The following is a 16007-nucleotide window of genomic DNA, read 5'->3' on the forward strand; positions in this document are numbered from 1 at the left end:
GCAGGTGCACCGGCGGAAATAATGGGCTGCTTATAAACATCATATTAAGTTGTAATTATTAGTCTTTTACATTTCAATGATTCGATCTAGTAACGTGTGAACGTGCACAATGAACAGTACGAATATGTAACAAATTTCGTTTCGTGGTGTAGACTAACGCACAACAGAATGCTTTCTGACTGATGTCAGTTACTTGCCATTGTTTTATCGTCAGTGATGCTTTTAATGATGGAGTCCCAGTGTGAATATTTCATGTATTTTCCGGCCGTTCCAATCTCCGATTTGTCTGACCCTGCTCGATATCGCTCACTTCCACGTCGCAGTCACCTCTACCTGGGCGAGACTGTGCGCTTTTTGCTCGTCCTGCGCTCTCAAAATGGTGCGTCGGGTATCATTGGTGGCAGCGGAGGTGAGCATCCCAACAGCGGGGCCTGGAAGGACCTCGCCAATTCTTTGTGCGCGGTCGCCAGCGTTTGTCCCGGTGACAGCCGGCAGCGATCATCACACATGTATCATGATTACCACAGTAGCGGAGATGAGGGCATGGAAGATGTTGATGATGACTATATGGCGGCTGGTGGTTGTGGAGGAGGAGGAGGGGGCCCTAGAAGACGTGGATTCCGAGAGTGCAAGCCATTGCTTATTCACAACAGTGCCGGTAACGGTGTGCGAGAATTCCGCAAGGCACCCATGCAGGTATGAATGAATGTCTGTAATGGGTGGTTGGGAATGCAAATAATGAGGCGAGACGCGTGTACTGTACAGCATCCTGTTGGCGGACCGACTGACATTTCACTAACAGGAAGTCTGCTTGTTTCCTCTGTCTAGCCAAGGATGCCACATAGAACTCTCTTATGTCAAGAAGTAGCCACAGCTCCTTTCATACCCCTGTAATGCTTGCCAAGTTGTCATTCAGTTATTCTGTGTACATTACAGCCAATTACCAATAGCCTATTCTCTGTTCTCTGGCTGATGATTCGAGAGATTCTGAATAATTAGTTCAGGAACCGACTTGTTCAAATATGTGGCAAGGTGTTTAGTGCTTCCTGAAGCCGGGTCTCTGCCTGTGCCAGTTATGTTTGCATAGGCTATCTTTTCCTACTTAACCCCCGCTTGAACGTCCTGTGAAGTCAACTGGAGATAGGGCTGTGTGGCTCTGTCCTCTATTGGTTTAATCCTCAGCTGTCAGTGGTTTCTGAGTCATTGCAGATTGAGGATTACTCGTATCAACAAAGTCATGCAGATAAAAATGACATGGCAGACTCAAAGAAATAAACAGACAGTTTTCACCTGAGTTTGGAGGGCATTTGGAGATAATGTGCATCTTGATTTTTAAAAAATTATAATGAAACTACTTTAAATTGGAGGTGTCAAAAGTAAAAAAAAAGAAACACCATTTCCTTCCAACTAACTTATCTGAGTAACCCGTAGACTTGTGCACCTGTCTTGTGACATCAATGTGCTGATTGCATTGGATCAAATTTGAGGTGGGTTCTTGTTAGGGTTTTAGTGTTCTTTAGTAACACCACTGTCTATCCACCTCATTTGGTACGATGGATTAACTGGTGTAACAGCTATGTATATATCATGCCAGTGTTGTACTTACACTTCAAATTTACCTTTGACACCTCTGCTTTAAATAAACAATAAGCCATTGCTCAATGGGCAGCCATGGCTCAATGGTTTAGATCAGAGGGTTGCAGAATGAAATCCTGCCCTCACCAGCACCTTCATCCATGGCTGAAGTGCCCTTGAGTGAGGCACCTAACCCCACATTGCTCCAGGGACTGTAACCAATATCCTGTGCCTAAAATAAGTCTCTTTGGATAAAACGCGTCATCTAAGTGTAATGTAATAATAATAAAGCCAGTGGGAAACATAAAGGATACAAACATGCATAACTCCAACCAAGTAGTTTTCTATCGACTTCGTTCCCTATGTTTTGCGAAAAGGAACTTTGTTTACTTGCTTTGTTTACTTTGCTCTAGATCCGCCTATTTTGTGCCCTAAGGACAGGATGATGGAATGGCAGCCTATGGTTGAGTTATGCAGGGAGTCTAGTGTGCTCAGTCATTGAGAACCCCCGTGAGTCATAGCTGTGCAGCAATAATCCTGTGCGCAAATAATACTGTTCATGATGGCGTTCCAAGCAGGTCTTATCCGCTGTGTGTTGTGTTACAGGGCAGTTTTGACCCAGCTGCAGTTTATAATGTGTCATGCTGTTTATCTAAATGTTGTTCTCATTGGCCTTGGTGACATGGGACATTTAATCCCGAATTAATTCAATTTAATTCCGAATTAAACTTTATTACGCTTTGAAAACATCATGTAAACACTTCACAATTTGTTAATTTATGTTAATAGATTTAATGTTAAATTTATGTTAAACTGTTTCCCACGACACTCCCACGCGGACCGTCAAAAGTTAGATGTGGGGTTTCAGACAGTGAAAGTGGTCGCGAGAGTCATCGTTCACTTACTAATGACTCAAATGAGCATCGGCTGACTTGGGACAGTGATTAATTAAACTTTTAATCCCACATAGAGCCCCTTTAAATGAAAGTGCAATGTAAACTCGATGGAACTATTTAATTCTGAATTATAAATTCGGCACGAAAAGCACCATGTAAACGAGGCCATTTTCCATCTGAATTCTTGTCCACTCTGCATTCTAGTCCCTTTTGAATGTTTATTCTTCCCTTCCATGCGTTGCAGTCCCTGGTGGATGAGCCTGTGGTCCTGAATGATGAGGTCATTTTCCCGCTCACCGTGTCCCTGGACAAGCTTCCTGTCAGCACCCTGAAAGTGAAGGTGAGAGACAAAGGGCCCCATAACCTCTGTAACTAACACACACCACCACCACCACCACCACACCGACCCTCCCTAAAGTATCTTACTGCGCTACCTGCGTTCCTTATCAGCCCTACTTTATTGTTAAGACATTTACAGATTAGATAGAGTAGGTACACATTTTTTGGAATCTGCACGGTGAATAAATGACATTTACCTGATTGTGTCTTGTTTTGTCTGCCGGGAAAATATGTTTGCTCTATGGCTAATGATTAGCATAGCACATAGAACTGTGAACGGTTTCACACTAGGGAGGTCGATGTGATTCATGAGCATGTTTGCACATAGAAACACTCCCCCAACTTTAATATTGACACCCCACACATCATAGTGACAGTTTGGAAGTTTGGACACAGTTTCGGACAGTTTGCACTTAAAAACACTCCCCTAAATGTAGCATTTGTCTCAGTCACACAGTATATTTTTGCAGTGTGTTAATTCAACTCTTAGAGAGTGGAGTGTATAACACCTATAGTGCTCCTGCTCTGTCAGTATTTTTGGGGGGCTTTTCAAGCCTTTCTTAGTTTTTTTTATGAGAAAGGACAGTGAAGATAGCGACAGCAAGCGAGTTGGGAGAGAGACGGGGAAAGGTTGGCAAAGGACCTGAGTGGGAATCGAACCCGGGTCGGCCGTTAGCACCACGGTAGGGCCGCTCTGTCAGTGTTGACTGACCACTGGGGCATTTTACTGTGTTTCTTTCAGATCATAGTGACGGTGTGGAAGCAGGAGGAAGAGCGGCCGGAGATCCAGGATCATGGTTACCTCAACATCCTGCAGCAGAAAAGCCCTTGCCAGACCTTCCATCAAGACCTCAACACCTTCAAAGCCCAAGGTAAGAGAAGTGTGGAGAATCCCAGTCAAGTTCAAGTTCAAGTTCAATGAGCAACCCAGAGGGTATGTTCGAATATGTGACCTTGAGTCCTCCACTTGTGCTTGTGACCTCGTACCAGGAAGTAATATGTCATGATGACATCACTGACAACAGCATTATATTTCAGTATCTCGCAAAAGTTCAATTGTAAAGTCATTTTCTCATTTCCAAACTGGATGGTGAATGAAGAATAGTCCCCCAAAAATAGTTTTGGCTAGGTTGACAGCGGGGAAACTTTATTGTTTTCTCCACGGAGGAGGGACCAGAAGGCGGGGCGAGGCCACAAGGCACAAGCACAAGTGGAGGACGCAAGGTAGCTTGGAATGCACCCAGAGTCGCCATAGTACGGCGCCATCTTGGAACGTCATGTCACACGTGCACAGTCAGATCTCACGCACATTCGATTTCTTTTAGCCGGGTGCAGAGTCAAGACGTAAAGTTCGTGTAAGGCAAGGGAGACCCGCACATCAATGAGCTCCCTTTTATTTCATTTTTATTCTTGTGACGTTTCGGGCCACCACGACCCTTCAGCTCATCAGTGTGTGGTTCTTTCTTGCCCTACAAGGGGAGTGACAAGGCTACTTTGTCCAAACCACCTACATGCTTTTCAGACTGAGGACATAAACCATATGCCAAGGCACTCGCACACACCCCCACATACAGCCACGGTGACACACCAGTATTGATCTTGCTATTTTAATCCTTTGCCTAATTTCTGCTTTCTTTCTCTCTCTCTCTCTCTCTCTCTCTCTCTCTCTCTTCCTCTCTCTCTCTCTCTCTCTCTCTCTCTCTCTCTCTCTCTCTCTCTCTCTCTCTCTCTCTCTCTCTCTCTCTCCATTTAAACATCCTACTATTGGTTGGATGCCCTGATAAGTAAGCACTACCTTGAACGTCCTGCCCCCTCCTGCCTTGAAATGTCAGCAGATGACAGTGTCTGGAAAACACCTCACCGTGCTGAAAGGTGAGGACCGACGCCTTGGCATGACCTCAGTAGGCAGTGATGGACAAGCTGCTTATCTTGAGTTAGGATGTAGTATCATGTTTTTTCCATCAACATGGTTTCATGCGCTAAAATGCACACATAGTTTCATGTGTTTTTTCCAGTGGATCACATTGCCAGTAAAGCAGTGGGCCTATTCACTCTTTGCTGACAGCATTCAACAACATTATAACAACATTGCAATGGCCGGCTATTACCAGCCGTCTTTAGTGACAGATTAAGACTTGGACATTACCATTTTGGTGACATTAAGGTTGAAACAAGAGCCAATTACCTGATTCAGAAAGAGGAGAGGGTTATATAAATGACCTGTATTACGTTCACGGGTCCAGCCAGGTCAATGTGGTATTACATTTCAGATTCTGAGTCCAGGTTTCCCATCATTTGTTGTAGGGAGCATTTAATCACAAATGAATGTCTTTATCCTCAGAGCCATGAATGCTTTTGAATGTAGCCCATGTCAGAGTCCATATTAGCCCCATTTTATCTCAGAGCTGGACTGAACTTGCTTTTACACCCACTCTCGCAGTAGTGCGAGGCAGTACTGTGTGCTAGTTTTTGGGTCATCACAGCATGGTGGGGAAGTACATTGTGGGTAGGGGAGCCCTGACGACAACTGTAATTTGAATAAATGCAAAAGAATCCTGCATTTGAAGCCATGTTGTTGGCATGGTGCTTCCACACCCATACCTTGGTGATGTTTGACCATTATCAACCACGGGAGACAAATACATTAATTTCTTCAAGAATACTGTAGGTGATAAGCATGAAATTGAAGCAGGAAAGAACAGAGAGTTTTGTGTTCTTGAGTTTAAGTTTGTATATTCCCAGAGCTGTTAGAAGAAACTTCTTTTTTACACCGCAGCTGAAAAGCAGGCCTTCAGTGGCCTCTATTGTCCCTTCATAGTGCCGCGTGAGAACTTAACTATTCAGATACAAAACATTATTCAGAGAAAATATGTTATTTAGACATAAAATGTAGTTCAAACACAAAATGCACTTCCTTGTTTCAAAATCGCAGCCAATTCTACAACAAAAGGAACTGATCCACTGATGTTTTATCAGGGGAAATGGAATATGCAATGGAATACTGCGTGTTTGTGGTTGGATCTTTTCTTCTTTGAGTTGCATAATGTCTTTGTGCTGTGTGTGTCCCACCTGCGTGTAGTCCTGAATGGGAGCTCGCAGGAGGAGGTGTGCGTCCGTGACATCCGAATCCTGCCCAACTTCAACGCCTCATACCTTCCCATGATGCCCGATGGCTCAGTCCTGCTGGTGGACAACGTCTGGTACGACCAAGGCACTTTGTTAACACGACAAAACATTTTTTTTGCTTTGTTTTTAAGGCACATTTATATTTTATAAATGAAATATGTTATATGTACCTGACTATTTTGTGGCTTGCTTTATGATTCTGATGGGTTCTGTAAAATTACAGTGACCCGGCTACACCACACTTTGGATGTGAATTGTGATATTGGGGGGATAGTGCACAAAACATTAAAATCATTGCAAGTCAGAAGATTTCTGTTCTCATAGTCCAGTGAGAAGGGGTGGGGGGATCGTCCTTCTCACAGGGACCAACCGTCCCTTTTTCATTTTGAGATGTGAATTGTGTGAAATTTGATTCTAGCTACAGTGTAACATATTGTGCTGGTTATACAGATGGCATTCGCTTTTCACTGCTCCAACAGACCTGCATGGGCTCTCATTGTTTCTAAAGTGTTTGACTTTGTCCTGAGTCATCATATTTGTTTAACTCTTAATACTTCCATCGGTTTATTCTTGCACACATTGATCAATTCAGAGCATCAAGACTGAAGGCCTCACCGCTCCCGCTTACACACCCTAAAAAGTAAATCACCATTCACAATACCATACGTTCCTATGATGTGCTTTCAAAGTTAGCCTGCATATGCCTATACATGGGTTTTTTGTTTACAAACATTCATGTTTTTTTTTTTTATTTTTTGTTTTTTTTTATTTAAGTATGTGGTGCGGTTATATTAAACTCAATCATGTATTTATTTTATTTATATGGACTGAAGATGTCAAATAAATTTCATCATTCATCATTCATTCATTCATTCAACCGCATGAGCTCGTTTTTTGACCGACAGCAGTTTCCAGCAGAGGTTGAACATTGCTCAGCCAGGGTTGTACATGTATAGTAATGGACATGTTCTTTGCATTAAAGTCATTAGCGCGTGTATGAGTCGGCTAGACTGAATCCAGTTGTGCTATCTGACTCTACATTCTCCTTGTGAGCTGGATCATTCTCATTCGCTCTGTCGTGTTTCTGTGTTCCAGCCACCAGTCGGGCGAGGTTGGCATGGCGTCCTTCTTCAGAATGGACAGCATGACCAACCCCCTTCCCAGCATGCTCAGCGCCCTGGAGGAGCAGAACTTCCTGTTTCAGATGCAGCTGAATGATCAGCCGCAGGAGGACACAAACGAGGTGCGAGTTTAAAACTGTAAAACAAATGAATGAATTATGCTTAACTATCAGCAATGATCGTCAACCTGCCTTGAGAAGACAAAGTACAGCACCACATATTTGTTTGGCCGTTCACTAAGTCAGCGGATAGTAATTGCCAAAGTCTGCTGTAAGGTAGAGGAATCAGAGGGATTATTTTCTGATATTGTTTATATGTTAGAGGAGAGTTCCAGTGTGAATTAAGCCGTATCCCTGATTTCCAAGGTCAGCGAGTGCTGCTGTGGGTAGAAAGAGAACAGGAACATTTGACGCAACGTAGAGAGAATTTGGACCTATGCCCCGGGTCAGTTAGTTTTGGAGCCAGGGGATTTGTAACGTGTGGTATTGGATTGTAGCCTCTGAATTTGCCTACCACTACATATCCAGGCTTCAATCTAAGTGGAATTAACAAAACAACACTCCAAACTTCCATTTAAACAAAACATCTGAGAAGTATGCGATGTGGGCTCCGTCTGCTGCCTCAACATGGGTACTGTTAACTGGAGTTCAGGCAGTAACTACCCGTTGGTAAATATATTGGGCAGTCATGGGTAAGCGGTTAGGGCGTCAGACTTGTTGTAGCCCAAAGGTTACCGGTTTGACTCCCGACTCGCCAGGTTGGTGGGGGTAGTAATAAACCAGTGCTCTCCCCCATCCTCCTCCATTACTGAGGTACCCTGGTTCATGGTACCATCCCGCCGCACTGCTCCCTTTCGGGCACCATTGGGGGCTGCCCCCTTGCATGGGTGAGGCATAAACACAATTTCGTTGTATTCAGTGTGCACTTGTGTGCTGTGTCACAATGACAATGGGAATGAATAAGAATATGCAGTAACATAGTCCTTGTCCCCCTCAGGGTCTGGAGGTTCCCCTGGTGGCCGTGCTGCAGTGGTCCACGTCCAAGCTGCCCCACACCAGCTCCATCTACACGCACTACAGCCTGCCCAGTGTCCGGCTGGACCGGCCTCGCTTCGTCATGACCGCCCGCTGCCCCAGCGCCGTCAGGGCGCGAGAGCACTTCCGGGTCCGCTACACGCTGCTCAACAACCTGCAGGACTTCCTGGCTGTCCGGCTGGTCTGGACGCCGCCTGAGGGTAAGGGAGGCTTCACAACAATTAGATATTGAATTATAGTCTAATAATGATGTTCTATTGATTTACAGTTGTAGTAGTTATACATATGTTGTAATCATCCATTGTGCTACATATTATTAATAGTGATGATTTATTACATGTTATTATAATTATACAATAACTACATTTAGTAATTAACCATTTACAGTGGATGAGATTTTAGATCGAGTTGTGGACTTACAGTATGATCTTCACTTCTGCTATATGTATGAGACTTTTAGAGTGGTGGACACATGTTTGGTTCAGAGAGACGAAAAAAATGATTGGTTTGGGTTCCAAGGCAATTCTATAGAGTAGAAGGAGAGTTCGGTACTTCTCGCCTGTTCATTGGCAGTTAAAGCTGCGGGAACTTTCAGCGAACGTTCCATGAAAGAGTGGCGAGTGTGTGTACGCCGCTTCTGAACCAGCTGATTGTCATAACTACAGCTGTCTTTATAAGGGAGATAAGAGAGAGGGTGTTTTGAGTAGAAAAGGGAGTTTTGTAAGGAACCGCCAGCTGCATGACTTCATGTTTCAGGACCAGGCCAGAGAGAGAGGGATGTGCCATGAGGTGGGGCGCGGCCATTGTAACAGAGACACACAGACACACACACACACTCCAGATGTTCGCATGGAGTGGATCGGCAGTTAGACATTTAAAACACTCCGACTGTGTGTTTGTGGACTCAGGGCTGGGGGACAGATGATGTAAGGGTCTTGCTTGCGCGGCTGTGAAACCGCTCTACAAGAGTGTGACCGCACACATGGGGCCGTTTAAGGGGCCACAGGGGCTTCTCATAACACACCCACACTCTCCCTCCCTCCCTCTCTTGGCTGCCAGTACTCCCACATAGCATAGACATATACACACACATTTCAGACTCGTGCTTATGTTGTTTTCACAATGTAGAAACAATAGGACCTTTTCGTTGTCTTTGTCTGGTACCCGCCTTGTTTTATTTAGAAAATGAGGAATGGGTCACTTTTTAGTTCAGTATGTGCCACATAACAATTGTTTTGTATTGTCCATTTTTATATTATATTTTATATTATATTGTCAATGTATGAGCCATTTTGTAATATATATATTTTTTGTGCAATATATACAATATGTATAAAAAAAAATTCTATGGGTAGAACAATATATTATATTTTCCATGTATGAGCCATTTTGTAAGCTTTATATATATGTGTATATTATATACGGTATATATACATCTGTCTGTTTTCTATGGGTAGGCCGAGGTCATAAGGAGGACCCTGCGGCCAAGGCGGTGGTGTGCCACTCGCCCCTCAGCAACCTGGGCTACTGTCGCAAGGGCAGCACCCTCTCCGTCACCGTGGCCTTTCAGGTCCTCAAGGCTGGATTGTTTGAGGTTAGGGATTTGGGAATTTGTTGGAGTTTATACCTCATGGTATTTGACAACGCACTTTGATACAAAGTAAAGCGTACTTGGTTGAATTAAAATTATAACCAATGCAATTTAGGAGTGAGTGTGTGTGTGCGGGCGAGAGGATGCCTGTGTGCGTGAGTGGATGTGTGTGTGCACGCACATGCATAAGAGAATCAGTGCAGTGTATACGTTAAAAGATTGTGGTCTTGTGATGCTGTGTGTATGTCCTGTCTTAATTGAGTCTTGCTCAGGGATGCAAAATGAATTTCAGTGTAAACTGACAATAAAGTATTATCGTATCATATCATATCATATCATATCATAGATTGAAAGGAAGGGCTGCATTAATACGCCATGTTTTTTACTCAGATAAATGGTCCACAAATTTTCACTTGAAGAAGCCAACTTCTCCTTACCCAAATCTGTACACGTTAAAGACATGTCCAGGTTTTAATGTATTACTGTGGAGTGTTATTGCAGTGCAGCATTATGGTAGCTAAGCCTTTTCAGTGGCTATTACAGCATTCCAGTGGTGGAACAGTGTGTGCATTACGGGGCTACCACCTCTTGCTATGTCTCTTACCTCACCAGCTGAGCCAGCATATGAAGCTGAAGCTGCAGTTCACGGCGTCCGTCTCAAACCCTCCGCCCGACGCCCGGCCCCTGTCTCGCAAGAGCAGCCCCTCCAGCCCGGCCGTGCGGGAGCTACTGGAGCGCCACCACCAGGCCAGCCTGAGCCTCGGACGATCACAGTCCTTCTCCCACCAGCAGCCGTCCAAGTCCCATCTCATGAGGTACAGTGTGTGTAGTAGCGTAGTAATAATAATAATAACAATAACAATAATAATAATAATAATAATAATAATACATTTTATTTTAAATGTGCCTTTCAAAACACTCAAGGACTCTGTACAGAGACAAGGAATAATACAAAAACAAGACTCATTGAAAGCTCATAGATTGTAAACACAAAATAAAAGTTTTAAAGAATAGGAGTCAATATTGCAGATGTCAGGGGTAAGTGTACTTTATTGTCCCCAGGGAGAAATTTGTATTGGGCTTCGCCCACATTCACCCACATTACATGCAGTACTCACATACCCAGCATACAACATAACATATAAAACATAAAAACATAGAAAGCGTAAAAACATAAAACTGTGCCATGCACAATGTATGCTGCCCATTTACAAAGTTGGATCTGTTCAATAATATTTACTAATTATTAAGCTTAATGTTTACAGGCCTGACCAATGTACTGTGAGTTTTTCAGCCAAAGATGTCTAACTGGTAATTCAAAATGATGGACATTGAGAAAAGTGAAGTATTTCATGTAAAAGTCTTAATGAATACCTACAAATTGATGGTGGTGCAGTGATATAGATAATTGAAAAAGATAACATTTGTGAATGGGTAGTATACATTTTGGATGTAAAGTACAAAAAAATTACATACTAGCTTCCCCCTTGTACATGTTTAAATGAATATTCACCTTAAGACATCGAGCCTTTTGACTCAATACATTTTTGATCAATTCATAATCACTTCTGCTGCATTTATTTCACTGACTGAAGTATGACAGCCTGCTGTCGACCATCATGTAGAATAGAATGTTTCAAGTCAATGTCATCCAAAAAATCCTGACAGAGTCAAAACAATGGCATGTCATTCATTAACAGCTTTTTTGAGAGTAAGTACTGAACACTACTCCAGATGAAGGAATTGGGGGCGCAAAACAGGTTAGTCCATAAGAGCAGGTAGGTATCGTCATAACATATGGCCTCTAGTGGCATGTCACGCGCAGAGGCATGCACACACTCTTACGTAATACACATCAATGAGCATGTTTACAATGCACTTCAGTATGCCGATGAATATATGGCTTATCCTGACTTTGATCACATAATGGATAAGGTGCTTGTATGAATGCCCAGTGTTCGGGTGCCAAAAAAAAAATCATGATTTATTTCGGAGTATTAATTTCCCACCTAGCATATCCCGATTCATCCAAAGCTGGGATAAGGTCTTAAAAAGTCTTTACATGCTCAAATGCTCAGCCAGAATACTTAATATTCCTAACATTGCAAATGGGCTCAGGTTTGGTGTTGAACTCTGTAGTCGTCTGTAGAATTCAAAGCCGCCGAGATTATATTTGCTGAAGGAACAGCACTGCCATGTGTAACTTTGAAACCCATCTCCTCTGTTTCTTGCTAAGCCCATTCTCCATGTGTTTGGTAATTTATGCGGTTGATTGTGTGACTGTAATTACAGTTTTTCTCGATTGTTTCCACACAATTTCTGGTACTTCACACACAATTTTCGAAACATCTCACCCATTTCCCAACTCCCCTAACTAATGTCACTGAACTTTAAACACAATTCCTTCTTTACACTCACATTTCAGTTTTAAAACACACTCTTTTCAAAACATTACACACAATTATCTGGATTAGACACAATTTTCATGAAGAAAATCCCTGTTTTTGAGAATTTGAGACCTGATTCCGAAAATGTTGTGTAACCAATCAAGAAAAACTGTAAAGCGGTTATCTCAATTGGAGACATTGACAATGGGTTAAGGCCAAAGTATTGCTGAAAGCCACCATGAACTTCACGATGAACTTCCAGAACCAACATACTCATCTGCACTTGGCATATCATCAGAAGAACAAGAGGCCATGTTTTTTTTGTTCTTCCTCCAGCATTGAATTACTATTCTAAGAGGTAAATTAAGCACTGTAGAGTGTTTCAGGCCCAGAAGTAATCAGTACCATCTGGATCTGGATCTGTCAAACAGCAACAATGATTGGAATTGGAGTGTGGTCATATGGTGGGATTTGTATCAGCTGAAAAATGGCCTGGGATCCTACTGTGCAAAAGAGAGAGAGAGAGAGAGAGAGAGAGAGAGAGAGAGAGAGAGAGAGAGAGAGAGAGAGAGAGAGACTAAAGCGAAATGTGAGAGAGAGACAATGGGAACTGTGCAAGCACGCAGCCACCTAACCACATCTTCTCTGTCGTGCTTTCTTAAGCAAAATAGTCACTTCCTGTCTGGGTCAGTGGCGGTGACTTGCAACATGATAAGACACTGTCTACATTTAGCTTTCGTATACACTTCTCTGCCTCTGAGATTCTCTGTGATAGATAGATAGATAGATAGATAGATAGATAGATAGATAGATAGATAGATAGATAGATAGATAGATAGATAGATAGATAGATAGATAGATAGATAGATAGATAGATAGATAGATAGATTTCATAGTCCCAAGGGGAAATTCATTTTCACCACCATCATGACTTGTCACCAATAGATGACTGATATGACCACAGACTCCTCAAACTGAGCACTCTGTCAAGCTGAAATATCGGCTTCCACAGTAGAAGTACTTGTACTTGTGGGCCTTGTCGTGCTCTCTCTCTCTCTCTCTCTCTCTCTCTCTCTCTCTCTCTCTCTCTCTCTCTCTCTCTCTCTCTCACACACGCCCTGACTCCTCCAAATCATCTCTGTGTTCTTGAGGGTCGGGAGGGTCGGGAAGGCTTGGCTGGAGCTCCGGCATGTGTAATGTAATGGGACACTAATCTAAAGTCAAAGCAAAACAGCAACGCAGCTCTTCAAGGAGCTATCCCCTCTCCTCAAGACATTCTTAGTTGAGATCAGAAAGGCTAATAAGGGTGTCTTGGTCTGAAGTTTTCGGAGATTTCACAGATTTCAAGGACCATCTACTGTGCCCCCCCCCCGACTTTTTTTTTATTTTTGGTCGGCTGTGGCTTTTTTATTTAGCAGCACGTATTCATAGCTCTAAATATATTTGAATATTATAAATTGTCGGGTAAGCATGTTTCCGTACATGGAAAAGTGTTTGGGATTTAGTAACATATTAACCACAGTGGGAGGGAAGGAAGGAGAATGGAAAGGAAGGAGGTAGGGAGGAGGAGAGAAAGGAAGAGAGAGGGGGGGGGCTGGTAAGGAGGAAGAGAGAAAGAGAGGGATAGTGTGAGAGAAAGAGATGACATTTAAATCACCCTGCACCAAGGAGTAAATTAACAACAGCAGACCAGGCAGCAGCATCCAGTGTTTTTTTCTCTCCTTTGAGATGGCTCCACTTTTATGAATTGCTTACATGGAGAGAAGGTCTATTGCAGTCCACCGTACCGCCTTGTTTGGCAGTTTATAAAACACAAAAGCCCTAAGTGAAAGAAGATGTTTTTCACCACTATGCTGCAAGCTTCCTCTGCCGGCCTGAGGCGATGGAACGTGCGACTCAGCTCCGGTCTGCCTGGTTACATCTCAGTGTGTTAAAAGCCACTGTGCTCTTGACTCGTGCTGGTGCTTGTATGTGCAATTTATGTCCCCGGCACACTTCCCGTTGCCCCAAGACAACAATCTCAGTCTTTCCTCTGCTTTTGCACTGCTACATCCCCATCACTAATTAAAAGTCCCTTTATTATGTTGTCCTTGCTTGCTGGGGTCAGTGAGAGCGATCTTTTATATGGTGGGGCCACGTCTCTTTCTGCCTCTGCCTGCCGCAGGTGCTGTTCTTCAGTTGTCCAGCTGTACGGGGGGTCTGTGAGTCCCATTCGCCACAGATATTTTGTTTGCACAAACTTTTTAATATATTTGGGGGGGGGGTGGCTTTTAGTACGTCTGGAAGGTATTTGGTCACTGTCTAAGTAATCTGAATGTAGACGTATGTATAATTCCAAGACAATCCCTGAAATATGAACATGTGAAATATGTATAACAGAAGTTACAGCAATAGGAATATAGGAAGCAAGGGATGGAATGCTGTGACATCATTTGATTGGTGGCCATGTGTACTGAATGTACTGTATATATACGTGTGTGTGTGTGTGTGTGTGTGTGTGTGTGTGTGTGTGTGTGTGTGTGTGTGTGTGTGTGTGTGTGTGTGTGTGTGTGTGTGTGTGTGTGTGTGTGTGTGTGTGTGTGTGTGTGTGTGTGTGTGTGTGTGTGTCTGTGAGAGAGAGAGAGAGAGAGAGAAAGAGAGAGAGAGAGAGATTTTTTATGAATAGGCACTAGAATTGTGTGTGTGTGAGACCATGTGTTTCAGGAATCACATTCATTTATTGGGTGTGGGAGAGAGAGAGAGAGAGAGAGAGATAGAGAAAGAGATAGAGACAGAGAGAGAGACTTTCCAGAAGTGCATTCATTTATTGGGTGTGGGGTCTTTGTGTGTGTTTGTCTCTGCAGGACTGGAAGTGTTATGGAGCGGAGGGCCATCACCCCTCCTGTGGGATCCCCCGTGGGCCGCCCTCTCTACCTCCCCCCCGAGCGAAGCATCCTCTCCCTGGACAAGATTGCCAAGCGGGAGTGCAAGGTGTTGGTTCTGGATGCAGCTAGATAAACACTCTGTCAGAGATGCGATACACTCTTAAATACTGCACACCACACTGGAGTATTGGGAATTTAGGTGTAAATATTGTGGAATGAAGAAGATACTTAAAGAGGGTGAGCTGTGAGAGAATATGTGAAATGTATTAATATGTGAGAACTTGAACAGCACACTCCACAGAACACACGTATAGATGCCTTCTGTTTTAAGATTACAAGAATTGCAAGGATTTTTTATTTGGCACATGCACAGACATAAAAGTACAGTATAACATGCCGTGAAAGTAGATTAGCTGTGATTATAGAATTCAACAAGTGAACATTTCAGTCCGGACATTTCATACAGTTCTTATAAAAGGTTCTTGTTGTTGAGCTTTTCAGAAGGTTCCTTTGGGTTGGGTTTGTTTACTGTTTTTTTTGGTGAAGGGACTGTTAGTCTGAACAAAAATGTCAGCCCATGTACGCACAGCCTCTGTCTGTCTCTGTCTGCCTGTTTCTCCCTCTCTCTCTCTCTCTCTCTCTCTCTCACACACGCACGCACGCACACACGGTAAAACCCAAAACATTGAACTAACTTAATACTGTGATCTGTTGCTTGGATCCTTTACTGTTCAAGCATGGTGAACACACATGGTGTTGTGTAAAAAGATCTACACCACCACCACCACCACCACCACCACCACACACACACACACACACACACACACACACACACACACACACACACACACACGCACACACATTCCACACAACAGACAGCCCATGCATTAGGAATGCTGTAGAGCACATATTGCCTGTATGTCTGACGTGGGCACACTGACATCCCAACCCAAATACACTCTCTCTCACCCATTCCTATTTGCAATGTTATATATCTCCTGTCTGTGTGTAAGGGGGCAGCTAAGACAAACACTGGGCCAAGATGTGAACTGGTCAGTCGGACCGCACTGTGAG

General features: G+C 43.4%; 1 protein-coding gene across 1 annotated transcript; it reads left to right on the forward strand.

Annotated features, from left to right (window-relative positions):
* Positions 1-15706, forward strand: trappc14 (trafficking protein particle complex subunit 14). Its single transcript, XM_063186983.1, has 10 exons — positions 1-696; positions 2716-2811; positions 3553-3682; positions 4596-4682; positions 5890-6010; positions 7032-7179; positions 8054-8291; positions 9549-9685; positions 10295-10497; positions 14913-15706. The coding sequence occupies exons 1-10, from the start codon at positions 217-219 to the stop codon at positions 15064-15066; spliced, it is 1794 nt and encodes a 597-aa protein (XP_063043053.1). The 5' UTR covers positions 1-216; the 3' UTR covers positions 15067-15706.
* Positions 15707-16007: the final 301 nt, after the last annotated feature.

Source organism: Engraulis encrasicolus, chromosome 21, assembly GCF_034702125.1.
Source record: "Engraulis encrasicolus isolate BLACKSEA-1 chromosome 21, IST_EnEncr_1.0, whole genome shotgun sequence".
Classification (NCBI taxonomy): Eukaryota; Metazoa; Chordata; class Actinopteri; order Clupeiformes; family Engraulidae; genus Engraulis; species Engraulis encrasicolus.

Bases quoted from the DNA above. Each gene is read 5' to 3' on its own strand.
- trappc14 (XM_063186983.1), top strand. From the start codon at position 217: ATGCTTTTAATGATGGAGTCCCAGTGTGAATATTTCATGTATTTTCCG. The intron at 7,180-8,053 runs GTGCGAGTTTAA...TGTCCCCCTCAG, and splicing joins CGCAGGAGGACACAAACGAG to GGTCTGGAGGTTCCCCTGGT. The intron at 10,498-14,912 runs GTACAGTGTGTG...TTGTCTCTGCAG, and splicing joins TCCAAGTCCCATCTCATGAG to GACTGGAAGTGTTATGGAGC.